Raw genomic sequence first — 18,108 nt, 5'->3', positions numbered from 1 at the left:
AAGGAAATAAATCCAAAACAAATAATAATAATTTCTTTTGATCTATTAAAGAAGGTACCTTCTGCATATTTGGAGAGTTCATCTGAGCTCACAGCTCCTTGCTTTGGCTTCGGTGGCCTCGATCTTGGCTGCAATCCTGTTGGCCGGATGAAGTGCCAGATTTAATATGTGGGAACAAAATTGCTAAGGATTTTGAGAGTCTTTGTAAAAGGCTAGAAAATGGCAAGTTGGGTGGAAAGTAATAGCCAGCCTGTTCCCTTGTAAGTGCAAATTCATCTGAATTCGCAATTACAAGGAACAGGCTGGCTATTACTTGCCACTCAGCTTGCCATTTTCTAGCCTTTTACAAGGACTGATTTAATTTTTCGCATTTTGTTCCCAGATATCTCTGGAAGCCACTTAAAAAGGCCAGAAGAGTAACAATGGTTGTGTGTATGTTGTTGTTTTGTTTTTTTGTCCTACCGGAGTTGGCATTGCACAAGTGCTGACGCAGAGACCTGGGGTTGGAGGTCAGCCCTGTTCAAACAGGAACATTTTTGCCACATTCTCGTTCCTTCCTGTAAGGTTTGGAATCGGAACTCGTGACTCATCAGGGCGGCCTTGCACCTTGCTGTTGTCGGCAAGAGACTTTCTTCAGGCACCCAAAATTGTCACCCCTTGTTGCTGTCTATATGCATGTGAACAGGATCTCCTTGTTCCTTGCAGCAGGTGGATCTTTTCTGCACACTCTCTTCCCTTTCCTTCTCTATCTCTGCAATTGATTTCTCTGCAGTGGCACTGTTTCTTTCCAGAGTTGCATCACAGTCCTGCCCACAGGCTGCCATCCAATGATGGTTTTTCTCAGCCCACACACCCCTCCATTACATGGGCGAGCAAATACAGGAGCCAGACACCCTGATGCAACTTCTTCCCCGCCCCAAGTTGAAGTTCAAGATGCAAAGCCAGCAGGCACCCGGTCTTGAATTCCTGGCATGAAAACCTTACTGTACTTTTTGCAATTTTTGTTTGTTCGTTCTCTGACCCTGTTTTCCTTGATGCCCTCCATCTGAACCCATAATCTCTTTTTTCTCCATTGCCCTCAGGCATCTTCTTATAACCAGCTGGGGCACAGGTCTTAGTTGCTCATAAACTCAGGGACAGTCCCTGTTTTCTATTGCCAGTTCTTGGTATATCATTGGAATACATTTTTAATTTCATTCCCAACTAGGGATTGTTGTTGGGTGCCTTCAAGTTGTTTTCAACTTATGGCAACTCTAATGTGAAACTTATCACCGGGTTTTCTTGGCAAGGTTTGTTCAGAAGGGCTTTTGCCACTGCTTCCCTGTGAGGCTGAGAAAGTGTGACTTGCTAAGGTGACCCAGTGGATTTCCATGGTTGAGCAAGGATTCAAACCCTGGTCTCCAAAGTCATAGTCCAACACTCTAACCACTACACCATGCTTGACCATTTGCTGTTGCTGTCTGCCTTTGAGTTGTTTCCATCTTATGGCCACTCAGAGGCAAAACTATCATGGGGTTAACTTCGCAAGATTTGTTTAGTGGAGGTTTGCCATTGACTTCCCTTGAAGATGAGAGAGTGTGACTTTCCCAAGGTTACCCAGTGGGTTTCATGGCTGAGTGGGGAATCAGACCCTGGTCTCCAGAGTTGTAATCCAACACTCAAACCACTACACCACTCTCGTTGTTGTTGTGTGTCTTCAAGTTGTTTCTGACTTAAGGCGACTCTAAGGCAAACCTATCATGGAGTTTCCTTGACAAGAGTTGTTCAGAGGAGGTTTGCCATTGCCATCCTCTGAAACTGATAGAGTGTGACTTACCCATGATCACCCAGTGGCTTTACATGGCACACTCATTATGCACTAGGAAATCAACATGGATGGTATGTGTGGTTGTCTCTCCTAACCTCCCACCCTGTGGACCTGTTGTTGTTTATTTTACTAGAAAGTTACTGAAGCACTTTCCAAATAGATGCATAGAATCACAGAACTCAAAGGGACCAGCCTCATAGGCTGTAGAATCCAACTCCATGCTCAATGCGGGAACTTTTCAGTGGTTCCCAGAAGCGCTTTGGTTCTCCAGGGTTTTTGGATTCCCAGAATTCCTGACTGTTGACCAAAGTAGCTGGGGCTTCTAGGAATTGAAGTCCAAATACCTGGAGGAGCAAAGTTTGGGAATCACTGAGCATCCCCAGCAGGTAGTTGACCATCCTCTTTTTGTTTTTTGAAGATGTCCTGAGAAAGAGACCCTACCACCTCCTTAGGCAGTTGGTTTCATTGCCAAATCTCTCTTACCATCAAGATATTACTTATAATGTTCAGTCGAAATCGACCCTTCAAAACCATTAGACCTGCTCAACCAGAGAACCAACCTTCTCCTTCTTCTCTGTGATAGCCCTTGAGGTATTTAGAGTGCGAGATTTGTGATGTTTAATGCTTTTTTGCTTTGCTGTCACTCCGAGTGTCCATCTCAAAAGGGGTGAATGACCCCGCAGAGCAGAGCAGAGTGTCCGAACTTGGCATTTTGTATGTGCCAAATAGTGGATGGGTCACGGCCGGGAGCCACTAGTAGTCACACATTAACCTGAGAGTGTGCCTGGGGTGAGATCTCCTGGAGATGTTACGCATGGTAAGTGAACAAGGAAAGCTAGCATGGTTTGTGTGTAGTGGCTTGAGTGTCTATGACTCTGGAGACCATGATTCGATTACTTGCTCAGCCACGAAAGCCACAAGCCACATGCCCTCAACCTCAGAGGAAGGCAATGACAAACTTCCTTTGAAGACATCTTGACATGAAAACCCCATGATAGGTTTGCCTTAGGGTACCCAACTATGGAAAGGACTTGATGGCATATAATAACAATTCACACCCTGCTCTTCAACCATGAAGGTTCCCAGAGCAGCTTAGAGACAGTTAATTTGCATTGGTTCAACTACTTACTTTATCTAAATGGTTTTTTGCATTTAAACTATTTAATCTCCTGTTGTGTTGTTGTGAGATGTATTTTTTTCTATTTAAATTACAGTAATGAAGGCTCAGTTTGCATCTAAGTCTAGAGATTAGCATATGCAGATGCTATACAAATGCATGTCCTCTTTTCTGTTAAAAAGAAAACTAGGAAGACTTGAAGGCACACAACACACATACAGGTGAGCAAGCCAAAGCTTAGAGTCTGGATTTGAAATGAAACATTATTGAAATTCATGGGAAAGTTGCATTCTTTAATTCTTAATTGTTTTAATAGCCCACCATCTTCCCAACACTGGGACTTAGGGAGTCTAAAACCTTTACAAGGTCTTTACCCTTTTCTGCCAAAGCATGCTGGTGCTTCACCAAACTACAAATCCCAGGATTCTGTGGAATGGAGCCGTGGCAATTGAAGTGGTGTCATACTGCATTATTTCTTCAATGCAGGTGTACCTATCAATAAGAAAATTTACCAAAAAGACAATTAAACCATGCATATAATTAAGGTGTAGTGTAGTTGTTTAAACGTTGGACCATGACTTTGGAGACCAGGATTGGAATCCCATCTTGGCTATGTAAACCCACTGGGAGACTTTGCGTAGGTCACACTCTCTCAGCCTCAGAGGATGGCAATGGCAAATCCCCTCTGAAGCAATTTGCCAAGAAAACTGCTTTAGGGCAGTGGTTCCCAAACTTTGGTCCTCCAGATGTTTTGGATTTCAGCTCCCAGAATTCCTGATTGTTGGCGAAATTGGATAGGGCCTCCTACCCCTTATGTGTTCCCCTGGGCTCTTTTTTGAGGCCCCCAATGCCCCCCTGAATTTTTTTGTTTTGTTTTAATACGCATGGCATTTTTCCTTTTTTCCAGTCAAATGAGAGAGGTTATACATTCATACCCTTGGCATTTGCTTCCTTCCACTCTCATGTTGTTCTTGTAAAACTTCCTCTGGGAAAACAGTTTGTCCTTAGCAAGACAGGGGTACAATAAAAATGATTTATTGCTGCTGCTTTTGTTAATGAATGTTATGGCAGTATTGAAAATCTCCCTTTTTTTACTGCAATGCCCAGAATCCTCAGCCAGTAGGGTTTAGAGAGTTCAGAACAAGTGACTTTTCCTAGCTTTAGAAATGGTACAGTGTTTTCTTCTTCGATGTTTCATTTGGCTGCAGGAGTAGAAATTACTTTGGAGACCAGGGTTCGATTCCCAGCTCAGCCATGAAACCCACTGGGTGAATTTGTGCAAGTCACATACTCTCAGCCTCAGAGGAAGGCAATGACAAAACTTCTCTCAAAAAATCTTACCAAGAAAATCCCATAAGTTTGCCTTAGGGTCGCCATAAATCAGAAATGACTTGAAGGCACACGACAACATGAAAAACATGCCAACAATTTTTGCATTAATTATGAGTGTGTGAGAGAGAGGAAGGAAGGAAGGAAAGAAAGAAACTGATAAGGTTTTTTAAAGATTGCCAAACTGAAAACAAGAAGGCTCCTGTCCAATTAAAGGTGTGCAGAAAAGGGAATTTTGACACCCAGGTAACAACACCTGCTGAAAACCCCATTTTACACAACTATTAAAGGGTGTTTAATAGGAGGCATCTCCATTTTTAACTCCGGCAACTCTATTTGTTTCTTCCCATTGCTGCTGCTTTCCCACTTACAAAGGCTTGTGAAACTGTCTGTGTGTGCACCTGGACTGCAGATAATTTTTCAGTTTCTCGAGTGGCATGTGACATTAAAAAAACGTTTGGTACCCCGGGATACGAATTACCCAGGTTACGAATTTTTCGGGTTACGAAAAAATCCCATAGGGATTTATTGTTTCGGCTTACGAAGGTTTCTTCGGGTTACGAAAAAACCTCGGCGCTATTTTCCGCCACCGGAGGGCAGCAGAGAGCTATTTTTCCATTAGCGCCTATGGCAATTCGGCTTACGAAGGTTTTTCGGGTTACGAAATTAGCCGCGGAACGAATTAATTTCGTAACCCGAGGTACCACTTTACGAAACCTGTGAGTCAGCTCAAGTGCTGTGGCTTTTGGTAAACAGTCTCGATTCAAATCAGCTTCGCCTCAACCTCAGCTGAAAAAAAATTGAGGACTAGGATACCTGCTGGGTGACCCTGGGCAAGTCACACTCTCTCAGCCTCACAGGATGGCAATGGCAAACTCCTCTGAACAAATCTGGCCAAGAAAACCTCATGATAGGGTCTCCATAAGTTTGAAATGACTTGAAGGCACACAGCAACACCACCACGAGGAAGTAGACTGTACCCCTTGAGTATACACAAGGGTGTGTGTGTGTGTGGCATTATTTTTTAAAACCCCACCCCGTTGTTCTCTAAAATTGCAAGTTTTTTTAAAAAATGAGCACTTCGGAGGAAGAAGTTGTTGTCTTCTCTCACTTCCCAGCAGAAATAAATTTTGAAATGCAGACCTTCCTTATGACAAATTTGTGGCAACATCTGAAGGAAAATCCCAAAATGCAGGCAGCTGTGCCCATCTGTATTTTTTAAAGCTAATTTCATCTCCATCAAAGTCTTTGTAGAGCTATTGAGCCTTGTCCATTGAAGATCAAGCTGTCATAGCATACTTGAGATGTTGTAGAAATAGCTCATAGCAATACATGGTTGGTGGGAAAACTTGTTTCCACTCCAGCTAATAATAATAATAATGATAATGATAATAGGCTGTGGAGTCAGAGTCAGTAAAAATGTCCCGACTCTTGGTTCAACATAAAAATGTGTAATAATAAAATGGTAATAATAAAATGGTACCATTTTATTGCAGTAAATTTGGTATTACTAATTAATATATGGAGAGGCAGCATGGTATAGTGGTTTGAACACTGGATGGTGACTCTGGAGTCTAGGGTTTGTGTCTTGGCTTGAACATGAAAACCCAGTGGGTGATCTTAGGCAAGCCACACACTCTCAGCCTCTGAGTAAAGCAATGGCAAACCTCCTCTGGACAAATTTTGCCAAGAAAACCTCATGATTGGTTGGAGAAAGCTTTATACTTCAAGTGAATAAATAGCACCACTCAATCGGCTTTGGTAAGACTTCACCTGGAGTACTGTGTCCAGTTTTGGCACTACAATTAAAAAGGATACAGTGGGCCCTTGGTTTCCCCTGGGGTTTGGTTCCAGGACCCCTTGTGGATACCAATAGTTGCTCAAGTCCCATTAAATACAATTGCATAATAAAATGGTTTCCCTTATATAAAATGGCAAAATCAGGGTTTGCTTTTTGGACTTTATATTTATTTTTAATATTTTCAAGCTGTGGATGGTTGTATCTGCGGATAAAAAAAACCGTGGATATGCTTGGCAGGCTATATTAACAAACTGGAACATCTCCAGACAAGGGGACCAAGATGGTAAAAGGCCTGGTAACCAATCATTGAGAGGAAAGGTTGAGTATGTTTAACCTGAAGAAGAGCAAACTGATGCATTAGCCAACAGGAAAGTTTAGGTAGACCCAATTCTAGGTTCAATTTTGAAATGGGCTTCTTTAAAAGGTGGCAAGCTCTCTTTCATTGAAGGTTTTTAACCAGATATCTCTCATGGATGTTGTAGTTTTCCATCCCTGCACAGGTGCAGAATTGAACTAGATGATCCTTGGTATCTCATCTAACTCAGATGATTCTGTGACACTCCTGTTTCGCCTGGTTATCTAAATGAGTGCAATAAATCCTGGCTCAGATTAAACTCTGTTAGCAGAAATCGAAAGTGAGCCTTTGCACAGAAGAGTGTGTTCATCTATTTACAGGAAACTCAGCTTAGTTTGTGCCTGGATCCTGTGTGACTTTGCAGGGATGTATATGAGGGTGCAGAGCCAGTGTGGGGTAGTAGTTTGAGTGTCAGACCACAACTCTGGAGACCAGGGTTCGAATCCCCACTCAGCCTTGGAAACCCACTGGGTGTCCTTGGGCAAGTCATACTCTCTCAGCCTCAGAAGAAGGTAAACACAAACCTCATCTGAACAAATCTTGCCCCCACATCCCCATGCTAGGTGGTTTGCCTTAGGGTCACCATAAGCTGGAAACAACTTGAAGATACACAACAATAACAAGTGATTTGGAACCTCCAGCCTACAGCTGAATGTCTGGAGAAGAAGCTTCTTCTGCTCTTATTTCTAATCATTCTCTCTTTGATCAGGGAGAAAATTGATTGTATTAAACTTTCACGACCCTGTATAGCTGGGGCTTTGTTATTGTGTACCTTCAAGTCATTTCCAATGTATGGCTGACCTAAGGTGAACTTATCAGGAGGTTTTCTTGGCAAGATTTGTTCAGAAGAGGTTTGCCATTGCCTTCCCCTGAGGCTGAGAAAGTGTGACTTGCCCATGTTAACCAGTGGATTTCATGATTGAGCTGGAAAACAAATGTCCAGAGCCATAGTCCAATACTCAAACCACTAAGCCACACTGGCTCCCATTGTGGGCTATAAAACTATCCTTGGTCATGATCTGGACATAGTGGTCTAGACAAGTAATTTTTCCAAGATTAGTCCAGTTGTTGGCTAGGTCCTTCTGAATAGAGCAAAACACATGCTATTTCTATCTGATATAAAGAGGCTGTGGATGCAAGATAATGTGCCATGCATCCAAAACATATCTCCATACTTCTAAGAGTTCTTCTTTGAGAAGGCTTAGCCCAAATGGTGCCATTCCTGTTTGAGATGATTAAATTCCACCCATCTGTTTCATATAACTTTAACCTCTTGTAAGGCTTCTATGTTTACATATGTTTGTATTTATTCATTTGTTGGTTTTTTTTCCAGTGCTTCCTAAAATAGATTTCTCTAGGTGTAATGCTGTATTCATTCAGTGAATCCTAAAATAGATTTGTCCAGGTGTAATGTCTCTCGAACCTTGAAGAGATGACAGGAAATAAATGGATGATGATGATGATGATGTAATTTATGTTGTGGTGAGCAGTAAGCATCTCTCCAGATGCTTTCAGACTACTATCCTCATTATTCCCCCATTACTACTAACTGTGGCAAGGGCTGATGGGAGTTGCCATCCAACAACATCCAGAGGGCCAGAAGGTCCCTGTTTCCTTTCCCATGAAAATAATAAGATAGTTGGGCTGTTTCTCTGGACACCATGGTTCAAATTCCTGCTCTGCCACGTAAACCCACTGTGTGACCTTGAGTAGGTCACACTTTCTCAGCCTCAGAGGATGGCAATAGCAATTCCCCTCTGAAGAAACTTTCCAAGAAAACCCTATAACAGGTTCACCTTAGAGTTGCCATTAGTGGGAGGTGAACTTGCTGGCACACAACAAGAACACAAACATAATAAAATGCAGAAGAATCAGAGCCAACACACACAAATGAAGACCTACTGTCTGATAGTATATGATAGGACATGTTGTAGAACTTAAAGCCACCCTGTGGTATAATAAAGAGTTGAAACCTCATTGCAGGGATTAAAAATAAGTGTTAAATACTTTAAAAACAAAAAACTGAAAAGCTTTAAGGAAGTCTGTAGGTACCAAATACAAAGGTGGTTACTTAAATATGCAATCTTCATTGTGGCTTCCGATGATATCATCTGCCACCATCTGAAGAAGAATGGACCCATTTAAGAAAATTTCCATTTAAACCTCTGCATGTCTGTCACAGAGCTGTGAGCTATTCAAATGCGCATTGCCCACACAGGAGAAATCCCCTCCTGGGAAACTCCTTGTACCCCAGGGTATTTTTGACTACCCTATCATGCCAAGATTAGCTCTGTGGGGGGGTTTCCTATTGCCTTCCTCTTATTCTGAGTGTGTGACTTGCCCAGAATCAACCAATGCAGCACTTCACATTCTTGTAGAATTGGATTGATTGGATTATCTCCACCAACTGCTGTTAACCTATTCATGGAATATATTTAGAAGTTGTATAATTAGTATCCATGATGATATCTTTGACCTAGTTTGCTTGTTTTGCAGACTGCTTCAGGAAAATTTGGTTTTCTCTGTCAGAGCGCTCTGGTGCCACAACAAACTACAGATCCCAGGTTTCCATAGGATGGAGCTATGACAGTTAAAGCAGTGTCACATTGCATTAATTCAGCAGTGTGGCAGCAGCCAGGGTAAATTCTGATATGCATAAAGCCAGAGTGAAGTAAAGGCTCTCAAGCCAAGTAGAAAATTGGATGTTTGCCTCCACTTCCACCATCCTCTCTTCCCACTGTGAAAGGAAGACTAAAAATAAAACCAGGGAGGGTAGTGATTCCTCCCCGCCCCATCATCCCTCTTTTCCTGAATAATTTTTCATTTTTCAATGGAACATCTGGAAGCTTTGGGGAATGTAGAAAAAGACTCTGCAAAATATATTTGATATGAAAACAAGTTTCACATTTATTTCATTTCCTCTATAATTTTTATTTCCTTGTCCCCTTCCTCCCCCCAAATCTTGGGGAACGCACCCCTCCCCACGGTATCAAAAATTCTGGAAATTTTACGTCTCTACTTCTCATCCATAAATATTGTTCTTCCCTGTTTCAGATTAGTTCTGTTAAAAGTGATCATATACTTGTGATGGCTTTAGGAAAGTGCATTAAATTATCTTAGAGCTTCCGGGAAAGATTTTTAATAGCTTTATACAAGGGCCAGAGGGTGACTCAAAGAGTTCAGCATGAGGCACAGGGAGATTTTCACATGCCTCTGAATTCTTTTATTTTAGTTTCATGGTCCTTTCCTGTGTCTCTGTCTGTCTGTTTGTCTTCCAGGATCCTACAACCTTTCAATAGGGTCTTTGCCTTTTTATGGGAGGAGAAGACCAATCTAGCCTCCCTAGGGAGGGGGTCCAAAGCCTAGGGGCAGCCACTAAGAAGACCTTGTCTCAAGTGTCCATCAAAAGTATTTGTAAAGGTGATATGGCTGAAGACCTCTCTAGAAGATCCTAGGACTTGAATGGGCTCATATGTGGAGATCAGATCTGTCAAATAGCCTGGGCTTAAGCCATGAAAGGTCTCATAGTTCCCATTTGGTATTCACTGCTGAGCTATGGTGGGAACAGTTAAGTTGTAACACCTTGGAGGCCCAACTGTGCAAAAGGAGTTGTGGTAAAAGCTTTTGTAGATGCATCTGAGGAAGTAAATGAAAGCTTTTGCTGCAACTTCTTTCACACAGTTGGTCTCAAAGGTGCTGCAAGATCCCTTTTCATCAGGAGTTACAGGCTTTCATCTTTTATTTAGCCCATCTAGAGTAGATGGATTGAATGAAGGGTTGACATGTCAGTTAATCCAATTGATTAAGTGAGATTAACTATTTGGGATTAAGAAGAGAACTCGGGACATAGTATTACACAGGCAGGACAGACACGGAGTTCACAATCAGAATATCTGTTTGCAAAATCTCAGGCTTTTGTGGACGCGGTGTGAAAACCACTGCTTTGTATCACGTGGCACTGGCTTAAAATAAAGCCTTTTGTCTCCTGGAAAAGTTTGAATTTGAGAAGGAATTGAAGTTTTGCCTTCATTTATGCTTTCTCTCATTTCCCCATTCATGGTTGGGTAGATGGCACCCAGTCCCAAGTCTAATCCAGTGAAGTTGACTTCCTTTTTTCTTGGCTTCTCTATTGACTTTGTGGGCATTCTTTTTACATACCGGTAGTTTGATGCCATGGTGATCTGGCCTAATAGTATTTATCATGAAGAATAATTTAGATTACTTCCGGCTTGGATGTACATCTAATCTGGTCACACGAGGAGCCTTTCCATCCGATTACCATATGCCAAAAGATTGCAGGATGACTATGGGTTGGGACATGATGCTTGTGTAAGTGAGTTCCACTCCTTTCCAGAGGAATCAGATGCAGCATTTCTCTTCTATTGTACGATAAACAGGTAAAGCAGGTGGCATATGGAAGAATAAAATGTGACTATCCTTTGGGGCATATATATTGAACTCGGAGCATATCCAGAGCAGAGCAACCAAAATGGTGAAAGGTGTGGAAACCATTCCCCTTGAGGAGTAGCTTAGGGAGCTGAATATGTTTAGCCTGGAGAAACAAAGCTTAAGAGGTGACGTGATAGCCATGTTTAAATATTGGAAGGCATGACCAATTGAGGATGGAGCAAGCTTATCTTCTGCTGCTCCAGAGACTAGGATATAGAACAATGCAGTTGTCAAAGTACAGGAAAAGTTATTCCACCTAAACATTAGGAAGAATTTCCTAATGGTAAAAGCTGTTCAACAATGGAACACGCTGTCTTGAGTGAGAGTGGTGGAGTCTCCTTCTTTGTAGTTTTTTTTAACAGAGGCTGAATGGCCATCTGTCGGGGGTGCTTTGATTATGAGTTCCTGCATGGCAGAATGGGGTGGACTGGATGGTCCTTGGAGTCTCTTCCAACTCTATAATTTTATGATTCCTGTAAGGAGCCCATTGTAAAGTACACCATTCTCTTCCTGCTGAAGCCCTACAATGAACTTATAGGGCAGGGGTGGGCAATGCCATGGGTGCCAGGAATGGTTCCCCCCACCCAGCAAAATGAAATATTTCATCTGCGGTCCTTTTCAAAATGCTGACAAGGAGTGACAGAACATCTCTTCCTGTTGCCATCTTGAGAGAGGGATTCCAGAGAAGTGTTTGGCTTGGAGTTCAGCATGTTGTAGAAGTTTCAATGCAGGACTAGGAGTTTGGAAAGAAGGGTTTCAGTCCCCACTTGACCATGGAAGCTCACTGGGCAAGTCACATTCTCTCAGCCCCAGGAGAAGGCAAAGGCAAACCTCCTCTGAATAAATCATGCCAAGGAAACCCCATGATAGGGTTACCTCAGGGTTGTCAAAATCAGAAGTGACTTGAGGGCACATAACAACAATAATCGCTCTGTTGGCTTCTGCAGTGGAAATCTACAAAAGAAATTGTCACCTGGCCGGTTCCTTTAATGGAAATTTTTAGCTGCTGTGTAACTGCATTTATCAAAATGGTTGGAGGAGGAGGAGGAATGGTTAAGGAATATCAGTTTCCTTTACTGGCATGTGGTGTGCCCTGGCAACACTGGTTAAACTACAAGTCCTGTTCTTTCAACAACAACAACTCCGCCGACAATGCTTTTAGTCCCAAGTAGGTGAAAAGGAAGAGAGGAAATCTTGGAGTTCATTTTGCATAGTGCTATTATTCTACTTTATCTTGTGGAACCCAGGGATTGGCAAGTTGGGGGGCCATTTAGAATTGTCAGCCAGAGAGCTCTAGAGCCTCAAACTACAAACCCCAGGATTCCAGAGGATGTTGCTATTGACATTCAAATTGGAATATAGCACTATAATTGCGTAGTATGACTTGGCCTGTTGAGAAGGGTAACCAAAAGCAAAGTACAGTCAGCTCTCCATAGCCATGGATTTGTTATCCATGGATTCAGTCATCCATGGGTTGAATTTTTTTTAAAAAAAAAATATAAATTCCAACAAGCAAACCTTGATTTTTCCATTTTATATAAGGGACACCATTTTACTAGGCCACTGTGTATATAATAGGACTTGAGCATCCACAGATTTTTATATCCACAACTGGTCCTGGAACCAAACTCCAACAGATATCAAGGACCCACTGTACATTGAATAAATAGCTCAATTATACCTGCTTTAAAAAAAAAAAAAGCTTAGCTAAAACTATGATCCAAGAACTTGAGTTCAAATAAAACGTCCTTGTATATGAGCATGGGCCTTTCACATTACACAGTTATAATGCTATGATTCCAACTACCATGCTTCTGTCCAACGCAATTCTGGAAATTGCTGTTCTGGAGGGATGAAATGTCCTTGTCCGTTCTTTTCCTGTTCTTATAGCGCGATCACTAGAAGATTTTAATATGATGTCACACTTATTCCATCATTATCCCATCCAGAAAGTGTGATTGACTGATTGTACGAAAGACTTTCAAACGACATTGCACAGATCCCATCATTGTCCCATCATTGAAGCAGCATTAGCTGCCATTTTGCATTTACAGGAGTTTGCGTTAATGTAATGCTGCTTCAATGATGGGACAATAGTGTTGCAATCTGAAATCCTTTCATGGGATTCCAGTCAAAGACAGGATAAGGACAGGGAGCGATAATCTCCTGTGTGGCTGAGAATTATAAATATCTTTTCCTAGAGTGCAAACCCTCTGGATCTGAGCTCCTTTGAAGCATAGGTTACACATTTAATAAATAGTAAATTACATTAATTTGTCTCTTTGGCAAACTGATGTTGCCTCAGTCCCCCAGTTCCCAAGATGGCGGATGGTATTATTACTGGCCTACCTTGTAGGATTGTTGGAAGGATCATTAGAATTTGTGTGAGAGGTGTTTGCAACAGTTGAGCTGCATAATATGGAATGCGTTATTTAAAAGCCTTTTAAGAAGCTACAATGATGTAACAGGGGGGTTTATATATTCAGGGCTAGCTGTGTTGGCTGTATAGCAAAGTACAATAACATCCCAAATCCACAAAACAGTGATAACTTTATTCGGCCAACCAAAATGCACAACATACATATTGCAAGCTTTTGGAATTGTGAGTTTTCCTTTGGAAAACAATAATATTTTAACTACTCAGAGGGGGCATTTTCTGGTAGAAGAGCAGTTTGTGCAAATTCCTTTTCATAATTTCCAGTGTTCTAATTGAAGATTGCAAAACCTTTAGGATTAACCTGTTTCGGTCTGTCGGACGCTCTCTTTGGGAGTTTGCTGCCCCCTCGTGGTGTGAAATGAGTCCTGCTGCTTTATTAGCTCTGTCATTTGCATCTCATTCCGGCCATCTATCCCACCTATTCCACTGTTTCCATGATGGTGGGATTGTGAACTCCTGTGAGTCAAGAGACTATGCTGAAAGCAGCAATACTGCTGGTAGAGTTTACCATATCAGACAGCTTTTGCTGAAGATCCGGACTAAATGTGCCAAACAGTTACTGGACTACAGCAGTAGTAGAGGGTTAGGGTTGCCATTTGTCCTGGAAAATCTTGGATTGAAAGGACTAAGAAATGTTCCCACCGGCTGAGCCAGTTGAAGCAGTAAATCTCAGATTTGTCCTTCGTCACAGGCTGATGGCTAGGTTATAATGAGGCAGTGACAGTGAAGCAGGAAACTGTGCAAGACATCTGGCTTTGGTGGGGTGCCTCATCCCACCCTGGTGGCTCCGGTTGCTACTGTACAAGGGTAGCATTGCCACCTTATTCATCCCTTTCGTCTCCTGCAACAGATCCAGAAGGTGGAAAAGGAAAGGAGACAAGCAGAGATGGCCTTGTGTTTTGTGGTGATTGTGTTGGTGGATAGGCCTAGGCATCACTATGGAACTCCTTTTACTTTCTGGGGATGCTTGGAAGCCTCCCTCTCTTTATACTAGTTGAGGGTAAGAAGAAAAAGAGAGCTCTTAGTTTGATACTGGCACTGAAGTTGAAACATAATGGTAGAAAATGTGCAATGCTTATTTGAATTTGTATAATCAGAATGCAAATTAAAAATATGCACTACTAAGAGTAGTTCTGTGGCTAATGATGCAACTGGACTCATGCTTAAAAGACATTCAGCTGTTGACTTGGTCAGTGGTGAAAGCAGAGTCTGAAGCTGCACGACACGCGTTAATGGAACACGGAATGTGAGACGCATGAATCAGGGGAAGTTAAATGTAGTAAAACAAGGAATGGAATGTATAAACATTGCAATGCTTGTGATGAGCAAGCTCAAGTGGATAGGACATTTTGAGTCAGATAATTAAACAGTGTTTTACAGATGGATAGAGTCAGTTAAGGAAGCCATGGCCCTGAGTCTGCAAGACCTGAGCAAGGTTTTTGATGGTAGGGTGACTTGGAGGGCTCTCATTCATAGAACCACCATAGGTTCCTCCTTAGCAAGAACTTCCTGAGGGTAAGAGCTGTTTAACAGTGGAACATACTCCTTCAGAGGATGGTGGAGGCTCCTTCTTTGGAGGTTTTTAAACAGATGCTGGATGGCCATCCATTGGGGTGGGGTGGTTGGATTGTGTATTCCTGAATGGCAGGAGGTTGGACTGCATTGCCCGTAGGGTCTCTTCCAACTCCGTGAGTCTATGATTCTAAGTCAAAGTTACCTGGACACACTTAACAACCACCACTTATATATCTTCTGTGTATCTCAGTTAAACTTTTTCTTGGTCTTAGGCTTTGGCACTCTCTCCCTAGGGAGGTCAGGATGGGTCTCTTCTTGTTTTTGTTTCTGTTGGCAAGTGAAATTCTGATCTCACCTTAAGTAATTCTTAATACAGATACACACACAATGTTTTTTAAATATCTAAAATGTCAAACACATGAAGAATAAAACCATTTCTAGCTAGGCAATGCATAGTAAATAGTTTCTTGTTCCAAGTTCATAGTGTGTGTGTATGTATGTATGTACGTGCCTTCAAGTTGCCTGTCAACTCATGGTAACCCCATTATTTTAATAGGATTTTCTTAGGCAGGGAATACTCAGAGATGGTTTTGCCAGTTCTTTCCTCTGAAATATAGGGCCCATACAGACAGGCCAAAGTAAAGCTGCTTGGGGTCACTTTGGAGGTATGCTCTTTAAATGATACAATACTGGAGCATGGCTTTGGCGCGGCTTCCAGACTCTTAGGATGCATGCATAATTTAAGAAGCATACCTCCAAAGTGACCTGAAGCAGCTTTATTTTGGCCTGTCTATACGGAGCCATAGTTTACAGCACCTAGGATTTGATGGTGATCTCCAATACAAATACTAACAAGGGATGAGCTTCCAAGAGCAGATGGGATCTGTTGCCTTTAAGGTATTCATAGAGCTGGTAGTATTTCAGTTTTACACAGTATTTCTGTGTGGTTGTGTAGTCTGTCAGTATTTGATGTGCCTGCAGGGTGGTGGAATACTTCGAGAATTTGTGCCAAAACTTCAAGTAGCCTTTTGAAGGCTTAAAAGCAGAGATGGGTATGTTGGTGTATGACAAGGAAATAAGTCATGTATCTCTAAATTTGTCTTTTGTTTTGCTGTTCTTTATGGCTTGCATCTGGTATGCTAATTTTTCATTAAGCGAAACTGTCTTGGCACTGTTAAGTCAAGCAGTTATGCTTAGCTCCTTTAAATCTTACCAATGGTGGGAAATATCTGATCTGACTACTGTTCTTAAGAGTGCTGGTAAACCTTTGTGTGACACCTTTTTATTGTTGCCTATGGAAAGTGATGATTTAGTAGGCGACAAGCTGAATCTGAATCTAAACAACCAATGCAATTCTAGGTTGCATCAATAAGAAATAGTGACTAGCTGAATAGCACCACCACAGCTGTGATAAGACCTCACCTGGAATATTGTGTCCAGTTCTGAGCATCCCATGTTGACAAGCTGGAACATGGTCAGAGGACCAAGGTGATAAAAAGTTTGGAAACCCACATCAGTGAGAAACAGTTTAGGGAGTTGGGTTAGTATGGCTGGGTGAAGAGGAGATGGAAAAGTGATGTTGATAGCTATCTTTCAGAACTTTGCAAAAATGCCCTGTTGGAGATGGAACCAGTGAATTGGAATTTGAAGGGAAAAGGTTCCACTTAAATGATACAAAGAACTTCTTGGTGGTATAAGTTGCTCCGCAGAGGAACGAACTGCCTTATAAAGTGATGGACACTTGCTCTTTGGAAGTCTTTAAACAGAGGTTGGGTAGTCATCTTTCAGGAATGCTGTAGTGGTGTATTCCTGCATTGTAGGTTGTTGGTCTAGATCAGTGTTTCCCAAACCTTGATCCCCCACATGTTTTTGACTTCAGCTTCCAGAATTCCTGACTTTTGGCCAAGCTGACTGGAGGTTCTGGGAGTTGAAGTCCAAAACACCTGGAGGACCAAAGTTTGGGAATCACTGGTCTAGATGGCCATTATTGTCCTTTCCATCTCTTATGATTTTGTATTCTACAATAACTGTAACAATATCCTGTATTTGTTCTGGTGAATAATAATGATGATGATGATGATGATGATGATGATGATGATGATGATGATGATGATAATAATAATAATACCATATCCTTGCACCAAAACACTGACGTTTGTACAGTCCAAAAATAGATATCTAGTTTGACCATTTTCTCTCCAATATGATTTGTTGATTTTAGAGTGTGTGTGTTTATCTGTGTATAAAGTTGCCTTAGGCAAGAAATACTCCAGAGGTGGTTTTGACAGTTTCTTCCTCTGAAGTATAGCCTAGAGCACCTGATATTTGTTGTCTATCTCCCATCCAAGTACGACCCTGCTTAGCTTCGAAGATCAGATGGGATCTGGTGCTTTCAGGCTATTCAGGCCACTATTAAGATAGTTTAGATCAGCTTTTAGGAACTAACTGCAAGAACCTTTAGTGGTGTGTCGTTTTTGCTGATTTTTATCATTTGCCTCTTAATGGATTTTCTTGAAATGGCTTTAGTTGTATGGATAATTTAAAAGTTAACATATATATATACAGTATATATATATATATATATATATATATATATATATATATATATCTTGTGTGCCTTTAACTGAGTTTTAATTTTTTCAAGTCACCTTGAGTCCCAGTATCAGCAAAAATAAAAAAGGGAGGATAAAATGAATGAAAAGTAATAGTGTAGAAATAATAACAATATCAACAATCTTTTTCACAGATATACCTATGAAGACTTCAAGCGGACAGCAGATTGGCTTCTGGCGAACACCAAGCACCGGCCCAGAGTTGCCATCATCTGTGGCTCAGGCCTTGGAGGGCTGGCTGACCTCTTGAAGGACCAAGTCGCTTTTGAATATTCCAAGATTCCCAACTTTCCCCAGAGCACAGGTAAATAAAGAAGGTGACTTGGAGGTTTCTCATTCATAGAGGCACCATAAATTAACAACAACAAAAAGACACACCTGGGCTGTACAGCCCAGTGAAGGGCAGTAGTGGATACCAGAAAGCAACAGAGAGAGAAGAAGCTTCATTCTGTGCAAGACGGTGGCCACTGAGGGGAATCAAGAAGCATTAACTTTTTCCTTCTCTTGTTTCAGTGGTTGGTCATGCTGGAAGGCTGGTGTTTGGGAATCTTAGTGGCACACCCAGCGTGGTCATGCAAGGTCGCTTCCACATGTATGAAGGCTACCCGCTCTGGAAGGTAAGTTGCTGCACAACCACTGTAAGCTTCTTTGAAACAACTCTGAGGATATTCAGAGTTTCTTTATCA

General features: G+C 41.8%; 1 protein-coding gene across 3 annotated transcripts in view; it reads left to right on the top strand.

The window, feature by feature from the left end:
- LOC121934893 (purine nucleoside phosphorylase) overlaps positions 1–18,108 on the top strand; it is a 29,671-nt gene that overhangs the window by 5,930 nt on the left and 5,633 nt on the right. The window contains exons 2-4 of one of the 3 annotated variants that reach the window (XM_042475812.1): positions 3,022–3,145; positions 17,557–17,726; positions 17,936–18,039. In XM_042475812.1, the coding sequence (XP_042331746.1) occupies positions 3,063–3,145; positions 17,557–17,726; positions 17,936–18,039 (357 nt within the window). In that variant the 5' untranslated portion in view covers positions 3,022–3,062. The remainder of the gene's footprint in view (positions 1–3,021; positions 3,146–17,556; positions 17,727–17,935; positions 18,040–18,108) is intronic. The other 2 variants (XM_042475813.1, XM_042475814.1) reach the window with 2 other exon arrangements.

This window comes from Sceloporus undulatus, chromosome 6 (assembly GCF_019175285.1).
Source record: "Sceloporus undulatus isolate JIND9_A2432 ecotype Alabama chromosome 6, SceUnd_v1.1, whole genome shotgun sequence".
NCBI lineage: Eukaryota > Metazoa > Chordata > Lepidosauria > Squamata > Phrynosomatidae > Sceloporus > Sceloporus undulatus.
This window is presented reverse-complemented; position numbering and strand designations above follow the sequence as displayed.